General features: G+C 44.1%; 2 protein-coding genes and 1 long non-coding RNA gene across 6 annotated transcripts in view; 1 reads left to right on the top strand and 2 right to left on the bottom strand.

The window, feature by feature from the left end:
- Positions 1 to 1,014, bottom strand: part of LOC147009594 (uncharacterized) — a 71,026-nt gene extending 70,012 nt beyond the window's left edge. For all 3 annotated transcript variants that reach the window (XM_085862400.1, XM_085862396.1, XM_085862402.1), the window contains exon 1: positions 747 to 1,014. The gene's annotated coding sequence lies outside the window, so the exon portion shown is untranslated. The remainder of the gene's footprint in view (positions 1 to 746) is intronic.
- Positions 806 to 27,600, top strand: LOC147009593 (uncharacterized). Its single transcript, XR_015052930.1, has 3 exons — positions 806 to 919; positions 7,228 to 7,297; positions 27,009 to 27,600. It is a non-coding gene; the product is annotated as an uncharacterized LOC147009593 (long non-coding RNA).
- The window catches only part of LOC147009592 (uncharacterized), a 270,091-nt gene continuing 257,386 nt past the window's right edge, over positions 14,896 to 27,600 (bottom strand). For both annotated transcript variants that reach the window (XM_085862391.1, XM_085862392.1), the window contains 4 exons: positions 25,319 to 25,435; positions 18,839 to 19,030; positions 17,076 to 17,362; positions 14,896 to 16,908 (listed from right to left, as the gene is read on the bottom strand). In XM_085862391.1, coding sequence (XP_085718517.1) covers positions 16,648 to 16,908; positions 17,076 to 17,362; positions 18,839 to 19,030; positions 25,319 to 25,435 — 857 coding nt within the window. In that variant the 3' untranslated portion in view covers positions 14,896 to 16,647. The remainder of the gene's footprint in view (positions 16,909 to 17,075; positions 17,363 to 18,838; positions 19,031 to 25,318; positions 25,436 to 27,600) is intronic.

Genomic DNA, 27,600 nt, shown 5'->3' with positions numbered 1-27,600 from the left:
AAGGATTATGACCTTAGGTGCAAAACTTCCTCTGGAACATTCCAGGAACAATATAACGTCATATTGGCGATATGGCATTTCACACTCCTCGGATTATCCATACTTTGATGAAATCAGCGTAAAAACAAACTTGAAGGGGGCGCCACGGGCAAGGTGTTCGAGATAGAGCAAAATAGTTTCAAGACTTTAGGTGGGGAATGACCTCAAGATTATGCATAAAAAATATTGTCATCCTAGCTCTCAAAGTTTGGGCGGTCGTGTGATTTTTATGTCAAAATCTGCAATTTTCTAAGTTTTTGATCTTGGGATGAAAATGAAAAAATCGGACAAGTTTTAGATAATTCATTTTACTATTCAAATACTGAAGAACCCATTTCATTCAGTCAATTCCCTCGGAGAAGATAGATTTTTTAATCCGACTACCCCCTAAAAATGGCTATTTTTGGGGCGTGGCTCCGCCCACAATGAGCCAAGCACACCCTCATCCAGGAAAACACAACTAGACATCGATATCGAACACATAACCAAGTTTCATCAAGATCGGATCAAGTCCACGGAGTTATGCTCTGGACAGACAGACAGACAGACATAACGAATATTGTGGTCACTCTGGCTGGCGCTCGTGAACCAATCAGAGATATGTCAAAGCACCTGTCCGGGGGATGAAACGAAACGACCCCAGCAGTGCTGAAAAGCGTAAATAGGTCAACAATAGGGGGAAAGGGTTCAAAATCACCCGAAATTACCTCTCTTCATTACACAAGCAGCAGAACCGCATGAGGGTCTTCGGTCTCGCTAATGTGCTGGGGGTGTTCCGTTAGCGATCGGCTTGCAGAGGGCTCGCCGAGTCGCTGTGAAGCGCCCAGGGAAGCAAGCACTCCAGCGACGTTGTGTTTGTGTTTCCGCCTGGCGGTGTCCGGTGAGATGAGGACGTTTCGGTTATTAGAATCGCATAAAATAGTTTGAAATAATTTATCGCCGGCAATGGCCACACAGTCACAGAGGGGATCACGTTATTCCTGCCAATTATTGTACTATTGTTAATATGATTATTTTGCACGACGGTAATGTTTTTAATATTATTACTAATATGCTATTATCATTATTCTTGTTATTAATTTTGACATTTGAGGTGGCCTTGGAAAAAAAACTGCCGTGATAAGGGGGAACGACGTTCAAGCTGCTATATATATATATATATATATATATATATATATATATATATATATATATATATGTATATATATATATATATATATATATATATATATATATATATATATATGTATATATATGTATATATATATGTATATTAAATAAGAACAGAGTTCAATTTGTTCAACCACTTTATTAGCGTGGAACGACAATAATCAAACAAGTATTGAACAGGTTGAAACACCCACAACATCCCTGGCTCCGGGTCAGGCTGCGCATGCGCACTGGCACAGGGGACCGTCGATATGTAGAATTACCGTAAAGTACAATGTTCTCTATCTCCCTCCGAGTCTTTATTATGTTAATAGATAAAGGCTGAGAAAATATTAAGTTTAATGAATGAACAAAAGTTTATATCGCCCATCGTGTGACTATTCCATGGAGTAGTCCTTGTGCCAGGCAGGCACGCTGGTCGCTCTGGTGGATCGGCGTTGACCTATCGCTGGTGCTGGTGGTGTCACATCGGGCCCCAGTGGGGATGGCGCTCTCGGGGTTTCAGGGGCCGATGGTGGCGTCTGAAGGATCGCGCGCCTCGGTGTGCCTCGTCCTGGTGCTGCTGGCGTGTCTAAAACGGGTGTCGTCTTGCGCCGGGGTGTGCATACTGACGTCAGTGCCGGCGTGGGCCCCGTTGGCGTCGCAGATGTCACGGGTTCGCTGTCGAGGTCAGGCAGTTGCGGTGTTACAACGGGTGCAGGTACAGTGATGCGGGTTGCTAGATCATCATAGATAGACCGGGGTGGCAGCTGGTCATTGCGAACTGGGCTAAACTTGCGCAGGAATTTCCTGTTCCGAAGTGTGACTCTGCCCGAGCCATCGATCTTGATCACGTATTGGTCGTGTTGGCGTACCTCCACGATACTGCCTGTCTTGTCCCATTTTTTTGGGTGGAATCCTGTCTGGTTCTGTACGCGGACTTGGTCCCCTACAGCAAGTGGCGGAAGGCGTTTGGTGTGTTCTGCCCAGGTGTCGGCTGTGCGGATATGACGTTTGCGGAGGGCCTCCTCCCTCGCTTTCAGGGTCTCATGCCAAGTGTCGTGCGGTCTGTACTTCCCGGGGATAATCGGGATGAAATCGCGTATCGGGCGGCCGAAGACACACATTGCCGGGGAGATCTTCGTGTCAGGGTCAGGCGTGTTACGATATTGTAGTATCGCTCTCTGCACAGCGTCAGTGTCAAGTTCTCCCTGCGGGCTGGTGTTGTCCGTGATAAGTCGTTTCATTGTCTTAACTCCAATCTCCGCGTGACAGTTGCTGTGAGGGAAGGCCACCGATGACAAGCGGTGGTGTACGCCCCATCTGTGCAGGAATGACCTGGTCTCGGTGGAGGTGAACTCCGGTCCCCCATCCGACGCGAGCTCTTCTGGTGTCCCGTACGTCACGAAGGCGCGACGTAAGTGGTTTATGAGTCCGGCGGCGCCACCCGTCGACTTTGAGATGATCGGCCAGTTCGAGTATCTGTCCACTGTCACAAGGTAGTGTGCACCCCTGTGTACAAAGAAGTCCGAGCACACTGCCTGAAAGGGGTAAACGACCGGAATAGGTGGAGTTGGTGGCGCTCCAGGCTGTGATGGTGCCATCCGGTGGCAGTGTTCGCAGTTTTTCCGAGTGGCGCTGATGTCGGCCGACATGCCTGGCCAGAATACAGAGGATTCTGCGCGGGCGGTCATCATTGATACGCCCTGGTGGGCAGCGTGTAGGGCGCTCAGCACATCGCCGCGGAGTGAGGGTGGTATGACTACTCGGTCCTTGTATAGGATCACTCCATCTGTCGATGTAATGTTCTCGCGGTACTGGTGATAGTCGCGAATTGTCTCTGGCATCTCGATTTTTGAGTCGGGGATGCCGTTCATTGTCATTCCCTCCAATATGTGCATATCGCCATCGCTGCTGGTGACTTCCCTGACGCGATCCCATGTTACTGATCGCAATGATTCGAGGCCCGCGGCACACCATGCCAGGTTGTCCTCCTTGACGTCGTCGTCATACTCCGGCTCAGTTTGGCATAGGAGGGACAGGACGTCGGTGTGCGTGCTTGGTTGGAGGTGGGTCGCTATGGTGGCATTGTCATCTGGAAGGTTCATGAGTGGAGGTCGCGTGGTGCCAACTGGCCTGCGCGACATGGCATCTGCCGCCTTGTTCTTCATGCCCGGGATATGTATGATGCGGAAGCGATAACGCAGGGTCTTCTCCTTGAGGTTCCTGAGGCGGGGGTTGGGTATGTCGTCAAGTGCTCTGTCCGAAAGGAGTTTCAGCAGTGGTTTGTGGTCTACCGCAACGATCAGGTTCTCGCAGCCCAGTACGAAGTAGCGCGCTTTGTCCAAGGCGTCCGCGACTGCGAGAGCCTCGCCCTCTATGGGCGCGTATCTGGATTCTGCCGCGTGTGTAAATCTGCTGCCGACCAGGGTTATTTTCCATCCATCAGTGCAGCAGAATGGTCTAACTGGCACTCATCGGCAGTGCTTTTGAAGCAACCAGAATCCGATTCCCTCCTTCGACCAGTCCGTGGCGATGCATGTTGGCTTAGTTTTGTCAAATATGCGGACACCGTGTTCGATTTCTTGTACGATCACGTCTTTCGACTCGCGGAATATGTCCTCTAACTCCATGGACCACTGGAAGCGTTCTCCACTTTTCAGGAGCTTCCGGAATGGCTGCATTCGTTCGGCCATACTAAAGGCGTATGCCACCTGGTTGACAAGCCCGAACCACGATCTGACGTCGGTGATGTTACGCGGTTGTGGGAAATCGTGGATTGCTTCCAGGTAGCGGCTGCACGGTCGCACGTCGGTCATGGTGATGGTGAAGCCCGCGAAGTCCACCGTGGGTGCGCTGAAGACAAACTTCTCCGGGTTGAGGATGATTCCATTCCGGCCGCATATATCCAGCCATTGGACCGCCTGGAAGTAGCTCCCCTCAATCGTGTCTGACCATAGGAGCGTGTCATCTACGCACTTGGTCTTGTTACCAATGTCCGCGACGATCTCATCGTATCGTCGTGAGTAACCGTCCCCCGATGCCATATACCCTTGTGGGGCAGATAGGTACCGGTAGCGCCCCCATGGAGTGATGAAGGTCGTCTTGTGGCGGTCGTCCTCGTGTAGGCGGACGCTATGGTAACCGTTCCATGCGTCGAATACTGTCTTGCGCTTCCCGTTAGGTACGCGTCTCGCCTGGTGGAACGGAGATTGGGTGTGGTGGGTCTCGCGGAACGCATGCTTGTTCAAGGCCTGAAAGTCGACGGTGCGTCGCGGCTTGCCATTCTTTTTCGCGCATATTACCATGCGGTGACACCATGTCACCGGCGTGCCGACGGGTACTTCCTCCAACACGCCGAGCCGAACGTCCTGGTCGAGGCCTGCTTTTACCTCATCTTGCCAATGTATGGCCACGGAGATGGGAGTGTGATGGGCAACCGGTGTCGCGTTCTCACTGAGCATAAGACGTAGTGGCGGGCCGGTCATTCTCGGTAGTGGCTGGTGTGGGCACGTGTTGAATGTGCTCTGAGCATACATCCTGAGTAAATGTGACTGTAGTGCCTCTCTGTTGGCCTCGGTCGCTGGCATGGGGAGTGCGGTCGGCTTGGTCGGCGGCTCCGCGCGTCGCGGGCAGTCGCACAATTCCGAGGTTGTCAGATTCACCTCTCCGAGTGTCGGGAATCTGTCCGAGATCATTCCCAGGTCCATGCAGGCCGCGCGGGAGAGGAAGATGCGGTCTGAAGAGTCCGTCACGTACGCGATTTGGCGCGTCTCCAATCTCCGAGCGTCGTCACTGTTACCGGCGAATCTGACTACCACGGCTCCGAGGATACGAATTCCTCTGTTGTTTGCGGCCTTCATGGTCATGGATACAGGTATGAGGTCCTCGGCACTCAGGCCCATTTGTTGGACGACTTTAATGCCGATCAGGCAGCTCTGGCACCCCGTGTCTGCCATAGCGGGTAGGGTTACCGCGCGGGTGTGTTTCAGGAGGTTAAAACCCAGCGCTTTGTAATCCTCGCGCTTGTTGGTGAGAGTGAGGTTGACGTATGGCTGCGGGTCGGATATGCGTTTCATCCACTTATCGCACATATCATCGTACAGGTGGTGAGCGAGGGGAAGCGTGCGTATTTCGTCCTCTGTGCTGGCCATGGTGACCGTGCATAGCTCGACGAAGGCTGCCGTCTGCTCGTCGTACGCCCCGTCGGTCTCCTTAGATGGGGGTCTTGCCGATCGGCCGCCCAGGCACGCCTTGTCGAGGTGATTCTGGCGGTCACACTTCCGGCACTTTTTACCGTATCCGGGGCACTCGGCGCGCCTGGCGCGCCATTGAGGCGTTTTGCCGTGGCCCACCTCGCCGCAGTAGATGCATACTCCTTCGGGCTTGGCCTTCCGTTTTTCCGGCCTGGCTCCTACTCTGGCGCGGACGTCCTGTCGCTTTCCCCGCCGATACGAACTACTGATCGTGTCCGTGCTCTGAGTGTCAAGCAGGCGCGATGCCGAGCGTTTTCCAGACTCTTTGGCCTCGATATACTCTATCATGTCCTTTAATGGCATGTCCTGGTTCTTCTCACCGAGTAGGTCAAGTTGTATTGCTTGGTCCGCGATGCCACGGGCAACCACGTTGCGCAATATCTCTTCGGTGAAGTCGTTGACCTGATCGCACCCCGCCTTGGTGCACTTCATTTCATACTTGCACGTGTCCGCCTGCCCCTTGATGCGGGCGTGGAACGACCGGACGGGCTCCTCGTGTCCCTGCCGCATGTTAGACAGGGCCACTCGAGCTACCATCGTGTTCTCCGTCCGGACGGCGAGCGCCTTCATGGCGGCGAGGACGTCTTCTTCATCGCTGCCCACGAGGCTCCGACCCGCCGCGCGAGTGAGGTCCTTTCTCAGCTCCTCCTCACAGCACTCCAGTAGCTGCGCGACTATGTCGGGTCCGACAAGCTTAGTACCTGTTTTGTATTCGCCCCAGCGGGTTATGAAGTACGACCAGGCCTCGCCCGTTCCGGCCAGTGCTATGGAGGGACGCTTGAGTTTCTCCATCTTGGCATTCGAGCTCGCTGCCCTGGGGGCGGCGACGTGCACAGTGGCGTGTATACTCAACATGGCGGCCACCACTGCCGCCTCTGCGTGTGTAGCCATATAGTCACAACCCTCGATCGGGCACTCTGCTTCCACCGGCGCCATAGGAACAGTTATTCTGGAGTAAACGTTCTATTTTCGGTGATGCACACGTGTGTACAGTGTCCTGGGGGCGAAGATTGGGTACAGAACCCGAGAAATCCAAACTCACTGTCGACGTTCTCGTGGTCCGTTTTCACCCAGTCGTGTCCTCCTCAGCACCGACGATCTTTACTCGACTGCACCAAGCTGTTTGATTATAAATAAGAACAGAGTTCAATTTGTTCAACCACTTTATTAGCGTGGAACGACAATAATCAAACAAGTATTGAACAGGTTGAAACACCCACAACATCCCTGGCTCCGGGTCAGGCTGCGCATGCGCACTGGCACAGGGGACCGTCGATATGTGGAATTACCGTAAAGTACAATGTTCTCTATATATGTATATATATGTATATATATATATATATATATATATATATATATATATATATATATATATATATATATATATATATATATATATATATATATATATATATATATACATATATACATATATATATATATATATATATATATATATATATATATATATATATATATATATATATATATATATATATATATATATATATATATAAATATGTATATATATATTTATATATATATATATATATATATATTTATATATATATATATATATATATATATATATATATATATATATATATATACACACCTTTCCAATATGGAAAAAGGGGTCATAAAACGGGAATACCTCGGGATTTCTTTGCAGTTGAGTCTAGAGCAACATAGGCAAAGCGAGTGTGAAAAATAATACGGATTTCTTTTATTCGTTTTTCTTTGAGGGTTCTGAAACGTCACTTGTTATACTCTTTTCCATCAGCGCAAGGAGTGGAGCGACATGGTACACATTGAGGAAGAGAATTTGCGTCACCCCATCTTTGGAACTCCTGGTGAGAGAGGGGGGGGTGGGAAGTCGCTAGAACCTTTGCTATATATATACATATGTATATATGTATATATATACATATGTATATATGTATATATGTATGTATATATATATATATATATATATATATATATATATATATATATATATATATATATATATAATCTCGTACTTAGTCCGCTTGTCAAGTTTAGTTGGTTGAGATTGCTTAAGTAACGAACGAATACATCGACGTCAGACAGCCGGACACCAGATTGTATATTTTAGTGTGATGATAGATCGACAGGGCAGGGCCCCACTTGGCCACAATTGCATCTTGCATCGAGCCCTCAATGACGAACGCCACCTCTGCCCGGAATCAACCCAGTAGCCCTGTGCTGAACCCTCTGTGTGGCAGCTACACGACATGGCCAAAAGTATGTGGACACCTGCTCATCCATCATCTCATTCCAAAATCATGGGCATTGATATGGAGTTTGTCCCCCCCCCCTTAGCTGCGACAACAGCCTCCACTCTTCTGGGAAGGCTTTTCACTAGATGTTGGAACATTGCTGCTGGGATATGCTTCCATTCAGTCACCAAGAGTATGAGTGAGGTCGAGCACTGATGTTGGGCAATTAGGTCTGGCTCACAAATGGCGTTCAAATTCATCCCAAAGTTGTTTTGATGGGGTTGAGGTCAGGTCTCTGTTCAGGCCAGTCAAGTTCTTCCACACCGATCTCAACAAACCTCTGTATGGACCTTGCTTTGTGCATGCTGAAACGGGAAAGTGCCTTCCCCAAACTTTTGTCACAATGTTGGAAGCACAGCATCGTCAAGAATGTCATTGCATGCTGTAGCGTTAAGATTTCCCTTCACTGGAACTAAGGGGCCAAGCACGAACCTTGAAAAACAGCCCCAGACCATTATTCCTCCTCCACCAAACTTTACAGTTAGTACTCTGCATTCGGGCAGGTAGCATTCTCCTGGCATCTGCCAAACCCAGATTCATCCGTCGGACTGCCAGATGGTGAAGCGTGATTCATCACTCCAGAGAACACGTTTCCACTGCTTCAGAATCCAATGACGGTGAGCTTTACACCACTCCAGCCGACGCTTGGCATTGCGCATGGTGATCTTAGGCTTGTGTGCAGCTGATCGGCCATGGAAACCCATTTCATGAAGCTCTTGACGAACAGTGCTTGTGCTGACCTTGCTTTCAGAGTCAGTTTGGAATTTGGTAGTGAGTATTGCGACCGACGACAGATGATTTTTTCCGTGCTACGTGCTTCAGCACTCGGTGAGCCCGTTCTGTGAGCTTGTGTGGCCTCCCACTTCATGGCTGAGCTGTTGTTGACCTTAGACAGTTCCACTTCATAACTGGAAGGGCACTCGGTAGAGAGACTACCTCCACCATGTAATGCCTGATCCACGAGAACATATCTGGCCCAATACATTTTTGAAATATCATGCAATATATCGTCTTTGGCCCTATCTCTTAATGGTGAAGAATCGCTTTACAAATTAAATAATTATCGTATCCAGATCCGGATTTGTATCTTCCTCAAAATCGAATCAATTCATCCTTGCCACACACCCAACGTGTCCACCAAGCTTCATCCGAATCCGTCCACAACTTTTTGAGATATCGTGCTATATATTGGTTTAGCGCTCTCTCTCTCAATGGTGAAGAATCACTTTAAAAAATTGTCGTAGTCTGATCCGGATCTTCACCAAAATCTAATCAGTTCGTCCTTGTCCCACACTGAACCTGTCCACAAAATTTCATCCAGATCTCTCGACTTTTTGAGATATCCTGTACATAGACAAACAAACAATCAAACAGAAAGCGAAGAAAACATAACGTCCTTCACCTTCGATGGCAGAGGTAATTATGCTCGATTTTTGCATCGATTTGGTAAAAGGAAAAATGCCTGTCCATGTGTGTTATATCCACTGCCACTGCTTGCTTGTACTTACAGGAAATAGTACGAACTCAACATCTTTCATCCACGGATATTTCCTATATTTCCCCTGAATCGGATTTGCATTTTAGAAAACAACAATTGTTGTTAACCATTTTGAAATTGCCACTCTTTCATCTAAATGCTGAAAGTTATGTTTAAAAGATGATTTTAATGACAGATTTAGTGCAAGCAATGACAGTTATGCTGGGTGTTGGCTTCATGGTCGTCTTGGGATGGTGGTCGTCTTGAGATCCTAGGGTCCTGAGTTCACAATCCCACTCGGCTGTTGAATGAATACCAGGTGGGATTGAATCTGCCTGTCATCCTTCCAAGGTCGGCAAAATGAGTGCCATCTTGCTGGTTTCCTGTGTCAGAGTGGTGACCCGTCCAGGATTGTGCCCAATAGCCAAGGAGACTGCTTATGCAGCACCAACGCTCTGCACAGAGTACAGTCCCAATGGATGGATGGCAGGTTAAAAGTGGCCTGCAAGCTAAACTGAATCAGTGGAAACACACACAGCACATGTGCAAAAGGTCTCATTGAGCATTCATGTGTCATTTTGAAAGTGTTGTATTAGATAGTGTTGAACTTCAGCTCCTTCCAAATTTTACAAACTTCTAGTTGAACTTCCTGCTCTCTCCTTTTCAAATATGCCCTCCAGTAGCTTCAAATTCATGATTTTTTTTAAAGCACCTCTGCCATTTTTGGAGGAATTCAACTGAAGGCAAGGTCATTTGAAATCGAGATGTCCCATCATGGTGAGGGGAAATCCAAGATGGCTATGCCCATGAAGTTAAAGTCACGTGACTGTGGCTCTGCCACCCTTCTCCTGCACTGTTACACTCTGGGAAACATCCCCCCTCCTCCCCACTCCCCAAAGCATCACAAATGTTGTGTACGGTCCCTTATAGAAGATAGACTTCCTGCATACCTTCCAGCTAGAAAGCCTCCTGAAGTTGAAGTTTGGGAAATGTATCGTGAATTGAGTAAGATCAATATTAGGAAACCTATTGGTCTTGAAGACACAGCAAGTAGCGTTACAAAGGATATTTGCATGTGAATTCAGAATTCCTTTAACTGATATTTTTCGAAACTCATCACTAAGAAAAGGCAAGGTTCCTCGGTTTTGGAAGGATACAATTGTCATTCTGATACCGAAGGAGAGGCCAGCTGTTGTCATAAAGTTAAGAATGGTCTTATTGACGTCTCAATGTACAAAGTAATAATTATAGTACATCATGAACCATTCTACTCATTTTCATCGAAACGCCTCAATTAAATACAAAAATTCTCATTTCCATAACTACTTTAGGATTATTTATTGGAGTGAAGGGTTTCATGTTTTTTTTTTAATGGTTAATCAAACAAAATACCAAATACGGCATTGGAGTCATCAGAAGGAACCCGAATAAACAAAGAGCGAAGTTAGTTATCAGGAGGAACCTCGATAGGATTCAGGTTTCAGCTACCACTCCTCTACCCTTAAACTCATCAAGGAACAACCAAGTGAGCCTTACAAAAACAAATTGTAAGAATTCACTTCTCCCGAGACAGATAGATAAAGAAAGAGAGGAAAATAAACAAAAATAAAAGAAAACGCAAGCATTTGCATGAATAAAGAAAAATGTGAAAGAGAAAGATAAAAGATGTCAGAAAGAATCCGGATTGATAGATTATAGCAGTTGCTCCCCAAAGGCTCAAACACAGCAACAGGTACAAGCTACCAGGGGCCGTCAGCGGGGAAGCATAGTCGACACAGCATCAGGATAAGGTACAAACATAATCAAACTAGGCTGAACAGTTTACGTTTTGTATCCCACTGAAAGACTGGATCAGCATCAGGACGTGAACCAAAATCTAATCGGCTTGTTCTTGTCACCTTCCCAAATCATCCACCAAGTTTTGTCATAATCCATCCACACCTTTTTTATCGTGCTATATATTTTTTATTGGCCTCATCTCTCAATGTTGAAGAATTACTTTAAAAATAAAAAAGAATTTTCATATCCAGATTCAGATCTTCACCAAAATCGAAACAATTAGTCCTTGTCACACACCAAACCTGTCCACCAAGTTTCATCCGAATCCGTCCATAACTTTTTTGAGATATCCTGCTCGCAGACAAACAAACAAACACAGACACAGAGAGAGGTGAAAACATAACTTCAGTCCACCTTCCGTAATGTACGTAATGACACCTGAATGATACTATTCAAATCAGAGGTTCACGTACTGTAAATATATAAAACAGATGCTAATGACCGACGGAATAAATCCTGCAGAATTTGTTTGGACAACTGACAATGAACTGACATCTCGAGAAATGAACTAGAGTTTGTAAAGCAATCGTTCCTGTAATTTAGGACTCCTCAAAAACACCATCTGTGATGGGAGGTTGGTGGGGGTGGGTCAGGTCACTGGAATGTAATTCTTTCAAATCAAATACAATTCATGATAAATGAGAAGTTGAGTGACTGTCATTGGAATGTATCAGCTTTATTACATTCCTGGGTTTCACCAAATAGCACAAGAAGCGTAGAGTGTGTCCGAGGTAAATATGATATCCAGAAGAGTTAAAATATTTGTCACACCAAGCATTACTGCATTCTCTCATTGCGGAACTGAAAACAAAAGGATTTAATACTTGGTGCAAAAGAAAGGTTCCACATCCACAAACTCAGTAACAAAGTATGTATTTGGTTCCTGCATCAGTTACTTGAGGCTTAAGCTTAGGAAGGGATTTACTCCCAAATTCCACCTCACACAAGCTTTGAAAGACCCTTGTGATGCCCCAGTTTCACTAGATATATATACTCTTATAATCATCTCATTGTTCCTTTGCGATGCAAGAATTTTAATAGGAGTGATTCAACAACAACAAAACAAACTTATTTCTCTATATCGCGGCTTGATGGAATGTGTTTATCAAGTTTATTGGATCCTTTCACATGAATGTGCTATTTTAGTTTAATTGGAGATTTAGGAATTGATCAAAATTAATAACCTCATGCAAATCAATTGCCAAAGCACCTAATAAAATGTCAATATTGTACCATACTGTATGTAGCTTGATGACATCATTGGTACCTCAATTGTCAAAAGGAAGAGAAAAAGTAAAATGTTTGAAAAAAACAAAACTGGTTGGAATGTCACATTTTTGGCACGTTTCTTTGAAACAAATACATGACTTGTGTGGATTGGCTCGCCACGCTCTCCTCTCCACATGTCGTTATAGAGATTTCCATCACAGATTTGCTGTGTGTCGTTATTCACACCAATCATAATACAAAAATTTATTTTGTATAAATTTCTTTGTAAAACTGGCAATATATTTATTTGTAATATAAAAAGGTCCAAGTGGTCTAAAACTCTAAATGGTCAAGCTGTCTAATCTGTCTGAAGGGTGTAAGAGGTCTTAATGGTGTACAGGTCTAAATGTTCTCAGGGTCAAAATGGTATAAAATGTCGAAAGGGTGAAGGGATCTAAAGACGTCTAAAGTGTTGAAAGATTCTTAAAGGTAAAGGGGGTCTTAAAGGAAAAAGGTGTTTCAACTCTAAAGGGTCTTGTGGGGTCTTAAAGGGTTTTCAATGGTCAAAGGGGTCTCAGCAGTCAAAATAGTCGAAAGGTACATTCAAATAGTACATAGTTAATCGACATATGTGTGTGAAGTCAGGGTGCAACTGACATTGAAACAGCACGTAATTAATAGACATATAGTCACAAGGCTTCACGGCTTCACCTTAATCTTCATATATATATATATATATATATATATATATATATATATATATATATATATATATATATATATATATATATATATATATATATATATATATATATATATATATATATATATATATATATATATATATATATATATATATATATATATATATATATATATATATATATATATATATATATATATATATATATATATATATATATATATATATATATATATATATATATATATATATATATATATATATATATATATATATATATATATATATATATATATATATATATATGACCGAGTCAGCTTAAGTTTTTTATTTTATTTTATTTTTTTATAGAATGTCGAGGCTCATGGAGGAGCTCGAACATCGTGATTGGTTTACCACCAGTTATATCATCACTCGTGTACACAATCTTTACATTGACGTTTCCTGTTAATACAGAGTCAAATTTCATTGCAAATAAATCCAAAGTTGTGTGATTATGTCAAAGAAATACATTGGATGAATAAAAAAAAAAATTGGTCATTTCTTGTTCCTTTCAGCATATTCATAGAAAGTTGATTTTACATATAAAGGGCAAAAAGCACTGATATTGTCTTGTGTTCAGAAAGAAAGGATGTTCCTTAGTAGGTAACTTTGTTAATCTCTGGCCACTTATTCTCGGGCCACAAAATAATTTTGCATGTCGGTTGATGGTGGTGGTTTTTTTTTGGGGGGGGGGAGAGTGTGGGGTTGATGAGGGTTGTGATTGAAATGGATGGTTTAAGGCACAGCAGCTACAGTTGCCAGTGCGAGTAGAATCTCGAGCACAAATTATATGGATAGCAGCTTCGGGCACCAAGAGTGGATTACAGTTGCATAAACCAAAAAAAAATACCAGGCAAATAATTTTGATTCCACATTTTCTATTGTACATCCAGCCTGATGTTGGCGCAGTGGTTAGGGCAGCGGCCTGGGATCCAAAAGGTCCTGAGTTCAAGCCCCGTTGGGCCACTGAATTAATACACCAGGGGGTTGACTCAGCCTGTCATCCTTCCGAGGTCGGTGAAATGAGTACCAGTGTACTGGGCCGGTGTATACCCCAGTTAAAATAGGTGTACCATATCCCTGTGTCATAAGAGGCGACCAGGGTTGCGTCAGGAAGGGCATCCGGCGTAAAACATGTGCCAAATCACTATGCGGATCATACGGATGATCCGCTGTGGCGACCCCTAACGGGAGCAGCCGAAAGAAGAAAAATAAGAAGAAGATTTTCTATTGTACATCCACACATCCATGAAAGGTGATTACATGAAAAAGATCTTTTAGGATGCATATGATGTCGATATCAGCAAAGCGACTTCCTGTATGTAGTCCTATTAATTTACAATTAGTCACTGGCTTTGACACAAATACAATTTTTATTATGGACCCTCGGCATAAAAAGCTACATATATCGAACAAACGGTTTCAAATGGAGCACCGCACCACCATTGGAGCATGTAAATTGCATCAGACGTGGAAATAAATGTGAATTGTTGCTCCATTCTTTCCGGCTCAATGACAGAAGATGCCATTTACATTTTTTCCATCTTCATGCCGACCCCGTTGAGAATCCCATGCAGGCACATGCAACTTGCCAATAAGTAGTAAAAGAGCCGAAGGAGGTAACCGATAAAGCACCTTGGTGAGAAGTAAGGATTCTCGTTTTATAAGTTAACTTACCCATTTTCCCCAAGGGCATGTCAGCTCCCCAATCAGCAAAATAGATCAAGGAAGCAAGGATACAAGTAGCCATTCACTGCATGGAAACAATCTGGTGATTAAGGAACTGAATTATAAAAGAAAAACTCTGAGAATGACTCAATAGAAACTACACAGTGTCAATGGAATAATTTTGGGATTTCTTGTAAAGGAAACAAAGTGCTGTTGGTTTTGAATTTTAATAATGACAAACCAGCTAACTATATGCTTAAACAATAATATTAATAATACAGTGACAATGACATCCAGAGCAATAAAATATAACTACTACAAATCATTTTCACTTTGGTATTGATGTGCAAGCTACCATTGGAATTCTGAGAGCTGAAAACACGCTTTCATCGATTCTTGATCATCAAAAGGTTTACCGGCAGTTTATTCACAAGTATTAAGGCCACACTGTTTTCGAAGACATCCTCAACATGCATAGCACCAAATGGTTAAAATGAGAATATACATCAAACAATCGATTATGGAAAAAAGAAATCTCACAACAAAAATGAGTGTCAACAAAGGAGGCGAGGCGGTTTACATTGAAGACACACCGAGAGTCGGATAGGTATCGGTTAAAAAGCGTTGATCGGAGGTCGCTTAAGGATAGGTTTTCCTTGAAGAAGGCCTGGATGTCTGAGTCGGTTATTTTTCGTTGATAAAATGGGAAAACCTTGGGTAAATCAACCAAGGAACAGCGTTTTGAGATCCATTTGGAAACTTTATACATGGGTGGTTCAAATTTGAGCTCAACTATTGTAAGAACGAAGCTCGTATACATCTCCATATCCATAAATCTTAACGGCTTTGATGTTTCCATTGACCAGAAATTTAATGGTTATTCGCCGTTCCATCCTCGTTACCTCACTTTTCACCATCTTCATTTTTAGAATGTGCATGAAAGTGGGGAAACGCATCGTTAATGGATATTGCTTGTCAACACCAGTCTATATTCCCTCAAAAATGATTTAAAAAAACTCACTCTACCTTTTTATTTATTTATTTAAACAAACGTCCATGTCAAATTGTAACTGCTATCATACTGTACAAGTGCTCCATTAAATGGACAACCACGTGATCTACTGAAAGGTTGCAAAAGGTGAGCGAGCGTTCACCTCTAATGGGTGCCGATCATATATAAATTCTTTGTGAGTGTATCTAAAGTGGTTTTTTAGCACTGTTTTAAAGGTTGGCAGTGTATCTCGTGCATTGAAAACATCACCTGTGTTGAATGTGGTTTCTGTGAAATGTTGAATGATTGTCACCATGTAAAACATTACCTTTGTTTGAGACACATTAGCACCGTTGTAAAAGACATCACACAGTAACAAGAGAGAATCGAAATGAAGCCACTGTTTATAGGATCAAATCTCATTAACAGGATAAGGCCGCTGACTACGTGTTGCATTAACAGCTGCTGCAAGAGATTATTTATAATTTTACTTATATTAAGGCACATGTTGTATATCCTGGTGCTGGAGCAGAACAGCTGAGAAATAAATGTTTTGAGATAGATAGATATTATATTCTGTGCAAAGATTTATTCCCCACATTTGATTGAACGAAACTGTAATTTCCTTTTTCTTATTTTTTTTTTTTGGAAAAGGACTTTCTTGTGACTATTTAATACAATTAGAGTCAACAAATATGAGGCTTCAGGGAACTTCAAAACAATTAAACATAGAAAAGTTATGTTATTGTTCACACCTTGTCTTAAGCTGGCAATATCACATGCATAACGTATAATAAAATATCAATAAGCAATTTTTAATTAACATGTACAATCTGGCAGGGAAATATGAAAGTTTTTTTTTCAATAAAAAGAGGATTTGCAAGCATTCATGATAGAAAGGCATGAGGTGAATGAATGCAGAGGAAGAGGAAAGGTTTTAGACAAGGGTAGGAGAGCACAGGAAGAATCTCTGATCACAGGTTCTTCATACAGACTTGACAGCGGCTGGCTCGACTGCGTGGCTGTCCCGCCTTTAATGTCTCAGGTATAGGGTCTGCGTCAAACTGGCGTGTCTCGTCGATGGCCGTGAGCCAAAAGCTGTACTTGTTGGTGAAATAATGGCAGGTTCCCCGAGCACCCTGGCACTCCACAAAGGGTGTTGAACGGAAGTCTTCGAGGCACGATCCTGGAGACGAAAGTGACTGCCCACCGCCCTCTCCACCTGCTGCCGTGTGCTGGATAATTTAGGCACATGAGGGAAACATAGGAAGTTGTATTATCAATGACAGAAAGATAATGTTAAACTATTCCATGCTCTGATCCGGTGCAGTGGTTGCTCTTAAACCTCATTAATGAATGAGTACATTAATTGAGTGAGTTTCAGAAAGGAAAATAATCTCACCATAAGGAAGGAGTAACCAATCCAGAGGCTCCTATAACCCCTGGGGCATGGTGGGATGGACCTACTCTGGCTGTGCATGGCTATGGCTACAGAAGGAGCCTCACAGACAGTGCAACGACTGATGTACGCCTGGATTGCGTCTTCCGCTACAGGCATCATTGGAATAGGGGCATTGGTGGAGAGCCAGTAGGATTTGTCATTACGTGAGGCATAGTTGCACACTTCGTTGACGTTGCAGTAGACAAAGGGCATGGTGTTGAAGCGTGGCAGACAAGAACCAGCAAGGCCTGCAGTATTAGGGTTAAAGTTGAAAGTTATTTGTTAAGTAGCAAAGTATATGTCATAACATATCATAATCCTACACCAAATCTAACAAATAAGGAAAGTAAAAACAGCTAATTCCACCAAGAGAGTACCTATCCCACGATGCCATGAGGAAATTGAAAAATCAACCACATAGTAAGCATTGGCATCATATGAAGACCATACAAGTGAAGTAGACACATTACCTTGTTCCTCAATTTCATAAAATGAGCCAAGTAGCCTTTATCGAGCACCTAATAAAGACCTGGTAATTATGACATGATAGCAATTCAACATTACAATGAATTAAAATACCGTTACCTTCAGCCATTACTCTTTGCAAACCCACATCCTTTAGGATATGTCTATTGTCTGAACCTCATACTCCAGTAGCGATTCTTTCCTACTTCCCCTCCAGGGATTCAAGCAGGCAGTGCACCACCACCCCACCCCCACATCACCCCTTCCTGACCCATGATATTTATTACTCCATGAACCCTTCTTAACCCAACTCTCTTACTTGCTGGTTTCAGTGTTTCTTTCTCTCTCTCTTCCTTTCTTATTTTATTATTCCCTTGCCAAGCATGCCCAATTGTTGCCTCGCTACCCTCAATGTCAATTCAACCTTGCTCGCTCTTGTAGAAAATAAAATCCACAGGCATGGTATTTCTGTTCGTCACACTAGGTTCAAGTAACAAATCGGTAAAAATAAATGACGACAAGCACAAGTAATTCCATTTAACGTTATCTGCATCATTCAAAGAAACAATGTTTAGCCTTCTTCGATTTGAAAGCAAAGCGAGAATTTAAAAAAAAAAAAAAAATGAAATACCTCCGTGTGCCCGTCCCCAAGACCCCATTACCCATTTCATGAAGCTTGCTCTCCTTACCCTCGTTGAACCATCAGGTTACACTGCACTCTCCCACCATTTCTTCAACATCATTTGAGGATTCTCTCTACATCTCCCTTCCTTTACTCCCATATCCTCTTGATCTCTGTATTTTCTTCTCCCCCCTCTCATACTCTCATATCCTCTCCACTCTTCAATTTATAAAACCTTTTCATTTTACTCCCCTCAACCCCCTTTCCACCCAATGTGTATAAATAATAAATAGATGCCCCCTGAAAGGTTAACCCCTGAGCCACATCAAAGCCGAGCACCCAGAGAAATAAAGGCATTGCTATTGAATGAAAAGTATAATTTAATTATCAAAGTTTGGTTAATACACTATTTATGAGTTGGTGCATGTGGTTGCAGTGTCGTTTGCTAAAAGTAGGCGAGCTATCACCTTCAGTCTGGCCAATTTCCAAATTCCTGCCATGAGCGCAACTGGGTAGGCAATAGCAAACCACGAAGTGTAATCCTTGCCGTGCTGCTTTGGCAGCACTGAGTGCCAGAGTTCGTTGATTGCATGTGGTTGAGTGACTAATGCAGTAGGTGGTCCAATTTTCAACATACCCAGGTCTTGATTGTGTGCTGTTTCACTGCCTTCCACATAGAAAAGACTGTAGCCATCCCACAGGTGTGGCATGTTCAGTGGGCACTGAGGGACATCCTCTGACTGGCTGTGTTTCACAAGCAGCAAGCCAACAGAGACTCCACGACCTGGCATTCCAGGTTGGCCTTGAGCTCCTTTGAAACCTGGACCTCCTGTAGAGGTACAAGAAACAGGAGATACAGCATTCATCCAACCTGCACAATATCTCAACTGGTTATGCATCTGCATCAAATGAATTGGCCAAATCCAGCCTGTAAGCAAGCGTTTAATGTGTTTCTTGTGACAAAGATGGAGTAGAGGGGTGCAGAAAAAAATAAGGTAGTGGAGGAACTCAAGATAAAGCAAAATATGAATTGGAATGTGTAAATATTTTAAATCACTGCATGTAACATGATAACTGGCTAGAATGCTGTGTACTTGCAGCCAAACATTGAAACAAAGCACAAGCACTTGCACATATATGGGCATCCATCACTACTTAAAAGTGTGTGTGTGTGTGTGTGTGTGTGTGTGTGTGTGTGTGTGTGTGTGTGTGTGTGTGTGTGTGTGTGTGTGTGTGTGTGTGTGTGTGTGTGTGTGTGTGTGTGTGTGTGTGTGTGTGTGTGTGTGTGTGTGTGTGTGTGTGTGTGTGTGTGGAGGGTGTTATACTGCAAGTGCAAATTGCAGACACAATAGTGATGACCGGGCAAGTCCAGCCCCTGTAAAGTGTTGATTCTAGACACTCTATGCTGGAGTGTATTCTGGTGCAGCAAAAGATATTGCACCAAGTAAAACTCTGTCGGATGGTACCAGTCATTGCCATTGCGAGAGGCAGCTCAGAAATACGCCATCTGAAAATGATTGTTATTATTATGATGAACGAGAAGATGGTATTTTGCCATGGTCTGGAGTACTGAAGAGTGATCCCTGCCTCGACAATCAGCTGAACAGACCAGGTAGGCTCATATATATGTGAAACATATATATGAAATATTGTTACGAATTTGGAAGCTTACTGCACTCAACATTCAGGTCCCTATAGAACATTTATATCGGTAAGTGTGTGTTTATAGTTAGGGCCCCCTACCTGTGTCGGGAATTACATGTGTGCTGCGGAGATTCGTTTACGACAAACCTCCACTCCACTTCACACCCCGACGCCATTGCCCATGTGCGTTCGGCCACGCACGTGGGCGGAGATTTCCATCGCCTCAGACCGGGACTCCGTCAAGGAAGGCAGGGGCGTGCCCTTTGTCCAATCACGCCACAGAAGGTGGCTTTCCCACGACACGCCGGCCAATGAGTTTGAGATGGCCACAGAAGGCAGCTTTCCCGTGACACGCCGGCCAATGAGGGTTGAGATGGCCACAGAAAGCGACCTTTCCCATGGAATCCTGGCCAATGGGATTGATATGGCCACAGAGAGCGACCTTCCTATGAAGCCCCGTCCAATGAGGGTGGAGAGCGCCTCAGACGGCGATTTGCTCACCCCGGAGGAAAAAGGAATATAAGAAACGCCAGGCTGGGTAGTGGAGGTGGTAAAAGGATCGAGGTGGTGGAGGTCGTCGTGGTGGAAAAAGGGTAGTGGTCGTCGTCATGGTGGTCATCATCATCGTGTTGCGGGTTCGAGTCCTGCCGAGCTGGATCATCGTCGCCTCTGATCTTCTCCTTGGCCTTGGTCGATTGGTGCGTGGCCGGTTGGAGAGTGCGGTACCTGGTGATTGGAGCGGAATCGTGTTGCGGATTCGATTCCCGCCGAGCAGGATCGTCGAAGACCACACGAGGAGGACAGGTCCACGCACAGGGTCTGGTCTCTAGCTCACCTGTCCTCGAGCTGGAGGCCTTCAATAAAGGCACGACGGGTCCATTTCTGTGTGTGTGTCTGTGTGTGGGCCTGTCTTTAAGTAGCAACTGTAGAAGTGATTTTGCTTGTACATTGACTGCATTTCTCGGTAGTCGGTTTAACTCCGCCCTTGTGTGTTCCCTCCCCCCTCCCCCGCCCCCCCCATTACAAATAAATCCCCTGTTGAATGTTTCAGCTCGTTTTTGTGTTTCTTTCATTGGCTTAGTACGTGCGTGTTGCGTGTCGGTGCGTGTTGAGAAATTTGGAAGTGGCAAATTGTGCATTTGGACCGACGGACCTCGCTAAAGGCGCTGCCACACCTTGAGGATTTAGCCAGCAATGACAACGTATAAAAATGTATGTAAAACGTTGGCGTACGCTGAAATGTTGGTTTTTTTAAAAAAGTTTTGGTCGTATGCATAACATATTAGTAACGGGCACAGAACGTTTCGTTGTCTTATAGATAACTTAGACCAATGAATGCTTAGCCTGTTGTCGGCGTTCACAACCTATGCCCAACGATAGTTTAACTTAGGCATAGCGCACTGCACGTATCACCGACGAACTTGTGGCGTAGCCTGTTAAAAACCTGCCGCACGCTGATTTAAATCATAACCACCTGAAAATTGAAAGTGTCAACCATGCAGTCACAACTTGACGATTTGGCCAGCGTATGCCGACCGATGAAAAATGTGTCTAAAACGCTGGCACACATCGAATACGGTATGGGTCAGTTGTGTATACGTTAAGAGCATGCTGAAAAACGATGAAGTACGCTGTCATATTGCGTGGTACGTCGTGAAATTTCAAGCATGCTGAAAATTTTGCGACGTACTCGCCGTATGGCTCACATATTCCGCTACACTGGGAATAAGTTGTAGGCACGATATGCGATCGTTGACACACGTAGACACAAGTTCCTTGTAAGTTACTCATAAGTCGAAACACGTCGAGGTAATGTTTAGCATACCCGAAACTTATTTTCTCCGTCAAGGCACATTTTCTTTTTTTCTCCTTGGCTCCGTGAAGGCACGTGACGAAATATCTGAAGTTGTTGTTGTTGTTGTTGTTTTTTATTATTATTTTTTTTAGTCTATCACGAATTTTAAAATATATTCGGACATTTGCTTTTAAGTTTCGACGTCGACGTGACAATATCCTCAAACAGAAAATATTCACAGAGGAGGAACGAAGAATAAGACATGAGCAAACTGAAGAGGCAATTGGACGTGACGTAACGGCACGTGACGAAATATCGGAAGTTATTGTTGTTTTTTTTTTAAACGCTGCCAATACGCCATTATATGGTAGCTGTAAATTAGAAACACGTTCAGTAAGTTCTGTGGTCGTCCGGAAGACGTCAATCAAATACATCTACATCCGTCAATATGCGTTGGAGGTACGTTACACATAGGTTCAAAGCACGTTACTCATAGGTTGGAAATAAGTTTTGGGTACGCTAAGCATTACCTCGACGTGTTTCGACTTATGAGTAACTTACAAGTTACGTTCCTCGACGTGTGTCACCGATCGCATAACGTGCCTCGACGTGTGTCAACGATCATGTAACGTGCCTACAACACATTACTCATAGGTTATAAATAAGTTTCGGGTTCGCTAATCATTACCTCGACGTGTTTCGACTTATGAGTAACTTACCGTGTGTGTCAACGATCGCATAACGTGCCTACAACTTATGACCAGCGTAGGGGAACGTGTGAGTCATACGCTGGCATACGTCGTAAAATTTCAAGCATGCTAAAATTTGAGGACAACCGCAAAGTACAACGATGAAAGCCACGGTACTATGACGTATGGCAGTGTTTTTCAGCGTTCTCTTAATGTTATCAAAACTTACCCATAACGTATTCGACGTGTGCCAGCGTTTTAGACAAATTTTTCATAAGTCGGCATATGCTGGCTAAATCCTCAATGTGTGACAGCGCCTTAACCATCCACTCGGGTTACGCACGGTTCGAGCACGCTAATGTCTCGTTCCGCTCGAGCTCCGCCGAGGGTGAATTTCCCCAGTAGTATGGACGATGTGGGTACTTAGGCAAATTGAAATTGGCAATCGACCCTATCCCACGCGGTCGACCTATTGGCGATCTTCGGTCCGATAAGGACCTGTCGGCTCCGGAGTTATCCGGGGTGACGACCTATAAATTCCAGGTGTACGGGGGAGCCGACTCTACTGCCCCATCTAGCGGTCGTGCTCGCCGCCGAAACACGGCCCCACAACAATATATATAGGCCACAGAAGGCGGCTTTCCCACGACACACATATATATATATATATATATATATATATATATATATATATATATATATATATATTTTTTTTTTTACTGGCCGGGGGTCAGCCGTCAACCGACCGCTCTGAACGGAGCCGCAAGTCGAGTCGGCCCGACCGATCGCCCGGAATATAGATCGCCGCCCGGAATATAGATCGCCGCCCGGATAACTCCGAGCGACGGGTCCTTGTACAAGAACCGAAATACGCCAATCGGCAGATCACGTGGGGTCAGGTCGATTGCCAATCTTCCATTTACCTAAATACCCACGTGATCCAACTACCGGGGTATTCCACCCTCGACAGAACTCGTATGGAACAAACCGTCGAGGCGAGTTTGTCCGTGCGCGATTCCGAGCGGCATAATCGCCGAGAACCGTCGGTCCAAATGTCCCCCTATTATGGCAAACCAACGGCTTTCTAACTCCCAACACACAAAATGTTCAGTCAATGAGGGAATGGACGCAACGAGCAGGTTTACATTCACACAGGACATTTATTATAATGAAACACATATGCAATTAAATAAGGCAAAACACGTATGCAATTATACAAGCAACAAAAGCACGACAAAAGAACTACAACCGTCTACTGATTATGTACAGTCATTTACAATTTACAGCAGTTCCTACTTATTAGACGGGCCCACGGACACACGTACGCGTGTACACACACACACACACACACACACACACACACACACACACACACACACACACACACACACACAATAAATGGTGGCTGAGGCCTTTAATCACGACCTCCAGCTCGGAGGACAGGTGAGCTGAAACTCAGAGCTTGACTCAAACCTTTCCACTTCGTGTGGTCTTCAACTTGTCCGGACCCGGGCTCCAGCGAGAGCGAGCTGGATCCAATCGCCGCGATCCTTCCCTAGCTCCCGCGAATCCTCCCGCGCTTCTCAACACGTGCCGGTGAGACGAGGCGCCGATCCTTCCTGTCGATTGTCGCTTCCTCGAGGATTCCAACTCCAAGAAGAGGCCGATGCGTCGCACCAAGCCAGGAAACAAAATGGAGAACGAAAAGCTCCACGAACCAAGAAGAAGAAGAGGAAGAAGAGGAAGAAGAGGAAGAAGAGGAAGAAGCCTCCACTCGCAGCTCGAACCGAACAACTGGCTCAAGTTCCTTCCAAAAAAAAGCAGCAGCCGAAGCTCACTGAGCCAGCCGTAGCAAAAAGCTTCCGAAGGCCTCAAGCTAAGCAAGCCAAGCAGGACCCGATGGCCTGCTGAACGACTGCTCTCTCCAAAGCAAAAAAGCTTACTCCTCCCACGGGACTCAGCACACAAACTCTGACACGGGACTCCCACGAACTCAGCCCAACCACGGGACTCCCACGAACTCAGCCCACGAACTCAGCCCTACCACGGGACTCCCACACGAACAAAGAAAAGATGTCCTCTTTATCCTTTGCACCCCCTCCCCCGCACCCGGCGTGACTCATACCCTCGTGATCCACCCCCCCCCGCTCAACCACGGGTGGGAGGGAGTTGTTGACGTCACCGCAGGGTTCTTCTTCCTCTTCGCAGAAGAGGGGAAGGGACGTCTCCATTGTTCGTTCCCTAACTATTAAATCGATCCGCAGCGCATCTAATCGATTTCAAAACATTTGAACAATGGAAGGTGAGCTATCTAGGGAACATGCACTTATCGACATAGCTGACTAAGGGAACCTGTATTTTGTGCAATTGAATTCCAAATTCGTAACTATATATATATATATATATATATATATATATATATATATATATATATATATATATATATATATATATATATATATATATATATATATATATATATATATATGAGCCGACCAACAGTTTTTTCCCCACGTCATTCCAATATAGAGAATACTAGTGCACTCCATGATGATGATGATGATGGCTTGTCCATCTCCATCGACTTCCCTGGTAGCCAATTTAAAAAGAGAAGCACTGGATAAGAGGGGAAAGGTGCAAGATCAGACATGCTGGAGAGAAAATGTAAAGAAGACCAACTTGTAATTTATAAACCATTTCCAGGCTTTGCCTGTTTTGTGTTCCATCCAAACTAATGGCTTATGATGCTGGAAATGTAGGTTCAAGTCCTCAAAACTACACAAATTTGTGCATTCCAACCTGATGCCCCTGTAATTAACGTAAAAGTAAACTATTTCTAATTTCCTTCATGTGGTTTATGTAAAGATCTACTATGAGCCTTAGATCAATGTGAAAAAAAAATACAAATATCTGTGTTTACAAATCGGTCTTCATGGTGGACAAACTTCAACAGTGTCCTTGTATTATATGAGGTTCAGCACCAATGTACCTGCATCTCCAATGGTTCCTGATCTTCCTGGAAGTCCTGCTTCTCCATGAGATCCTTTATTGCCAGGGTGTCCAAACCCTCCAGGTTCCCCAGGTCTACCTGGACCACCTTTGGAGCCTGGAAGTAAAGTAGGACATTTTTTTTGCAAACTACTCACTAATCAGAAAGTTACTGCTCATAGTTGAGAAAACATTGAGGTTAAAGAAAGATGAACAACCTTATTGGGGCTTCTGCCTTGTGTAATTGCAACCACTGCAACAATGAGAACTTTTATGTTGGCGGTTCTGTTGGGTGAAGATCATGTTTGATCCTGCATTGGTGTTGTGGCAATTTCTCTCCACAATCTTACATGTACTTTCAGCAATATTTGAAGTTCCGAGTTCTGGGATACCAGACCAATGTGATTAGCACTACATTACTGTACGCACAGTGTTCCTCACAATATTCCACATTTTAGTTGACCTGTTCCACTACCTTTAAAGCTAAAACTTGTTCATACCATAGATTTGAACTGCCGTGTGATGAAATGTCAAAAATGCTTCGATGAACCTTTTTAATGTCTGTGAAAAACAAAGATAATAATGATAAAAAACTGGAGCGAGGTCGATGGTGCACCATCGCAAATCCCCATGCTTCCCACCTAAAGCAGAGTTGAAAGATGGCAAAAGGTTCCACCAGGAATGATCCAATATTAAAATATGAGATAAAAAATTATTTTCTGTTTTGACCCATGTGATCCCAAGTCCCACCCCTTGGGGGAATGAACCGGAGGTTAAATCCCCAAAAAATCATTGCGGATTTTGTTTTGTGGATTTGAAAGTTTTGTGGATACATGAAAAAGGATTTGTTTTGTAGGATCATCTCATTTCATTGGATCATTTTGGATCCTTGTTCTGCTCAACTAATTATTGTTCTTTGCTTTCTGTTCCACACTGCTCTCTCTCTATAGCTCCCACTCCCCCCACCCAAAAGATGTTTGAGTAAACTTTGTGAACATGTCTTGTATTAATAACTGTAATATAAATGCCAAGCATCTTTATACACATCTTTTGTATTAATCGCTCTTGTTCCACATGGTCTGATGCTTTTCTCCATATCTCCATCTCCAAACCATGACTTTCCAAGACATCTGCCATTATAGTGTTCAAGGGATCCTCCTTGAATGGTTATCTGATTTTTATCTGGGACCAGAAACGAGTCCTTCTAGATAGTGTTCTGTCTCCTGATCATCCTGTTGAGGCTGATATACCACAAAGCAGTATTTTAGGGCTAACCGTATTCTTGGTCTTTATCAACGACCTCTCTCTTCCTTGTTAAATTCTCTGGACCATTTTAATGACACCTGCACTCTGTGCAGAACAGTTTGTCACACTTCTGAGAGATAGCCTCTCACAGCATCCTTCTCTACAGATCTGGAAAATAATAGTCGTTGATCAACTACCTGGAACATGTATGTCTATCAACACAGAAAATTTCCAAGCCCTCACACTGTCCCTTGATAAGGATTGGTTGTCAACCAAACCTCCCCCCCCTCCTCAATTTTACTTCTTTAGCCAACACTGAAAAGAGGTGGAATCCATGTAGTTCTTAAACATAGGCATCTCTTTCTGTTACAAGCTGTTTTGGGGTGATCATATCTCTTAACTCGCCACCATAACTGGCCTGGTCAATGATGTGGTGTTCTCTGCAGATCCAAGTCCATTCTGAGCCATGCAGAACTCATCCCAGTGGAAAGGACTTCATCCAAAGTGTTCCTCTGGGCTGCTGCAGCTGCTTCTAAACTTTCTCTTCTCGAGGTGGTCGAGTCCAACGTTTTTGGTATTATTGGCATCTGCTGGCAGGAGGCAGAGTCCCAGGGTTTTCCTTCATTGTCCATCAAGAGTGACAAGTTGGCAGTTTTGTGTATTCTAGTTTTTCTCACTCCTCATTTCTGGCTGTGCCCCACCCTTCATATCTTTTTTTTCAGTCCACACACAGCTCACCATGGTCAACCAACATCTTCCAGAAACCCACATCAGATTTCTGTGGCTAAGGCTAAGCTGGATGCTCATTTCATTCCTTCATCTCTCTATTGGTTTGTCTGTGGAACTGATTCCATGTGTCTCTTCCTAGGAGCTCTTCCCTCCAATGTTTGAAACGCACTGTCCATCATCATTTTATGTTTTCTCCCATACCTGTCTCTGATCTCTTCTGCACTTTTTGACCCCCCTCCCTTTTATTACACTTTTTTCCCTCCATTCCTGCCACTAAATTACAAATACAATTGAATAAAAAAGTAAATA

Source organism: Eptatretus burgeri, chromosome 17, assembly GCF_056783735.1.
Source record: "Eptatretus burgeri isolate ZD-2024b chromosome 17, Ebu_testis_v1, whole genome shotgun sequence".
In the NCBI taxonomy this organism is placed as follows: domain Eukaryota; kingdom Metazoa; phylum Chordata; class Myxini; order Myxiniformes; family Myxinidae; genus Eptatretus; species Eptatretus burgeri.
The sequence above is the reverse complement of the archived record's forward strand: the minus strand, read 5'-3'. Positions and strand labels throughout refer to the sequence as shown.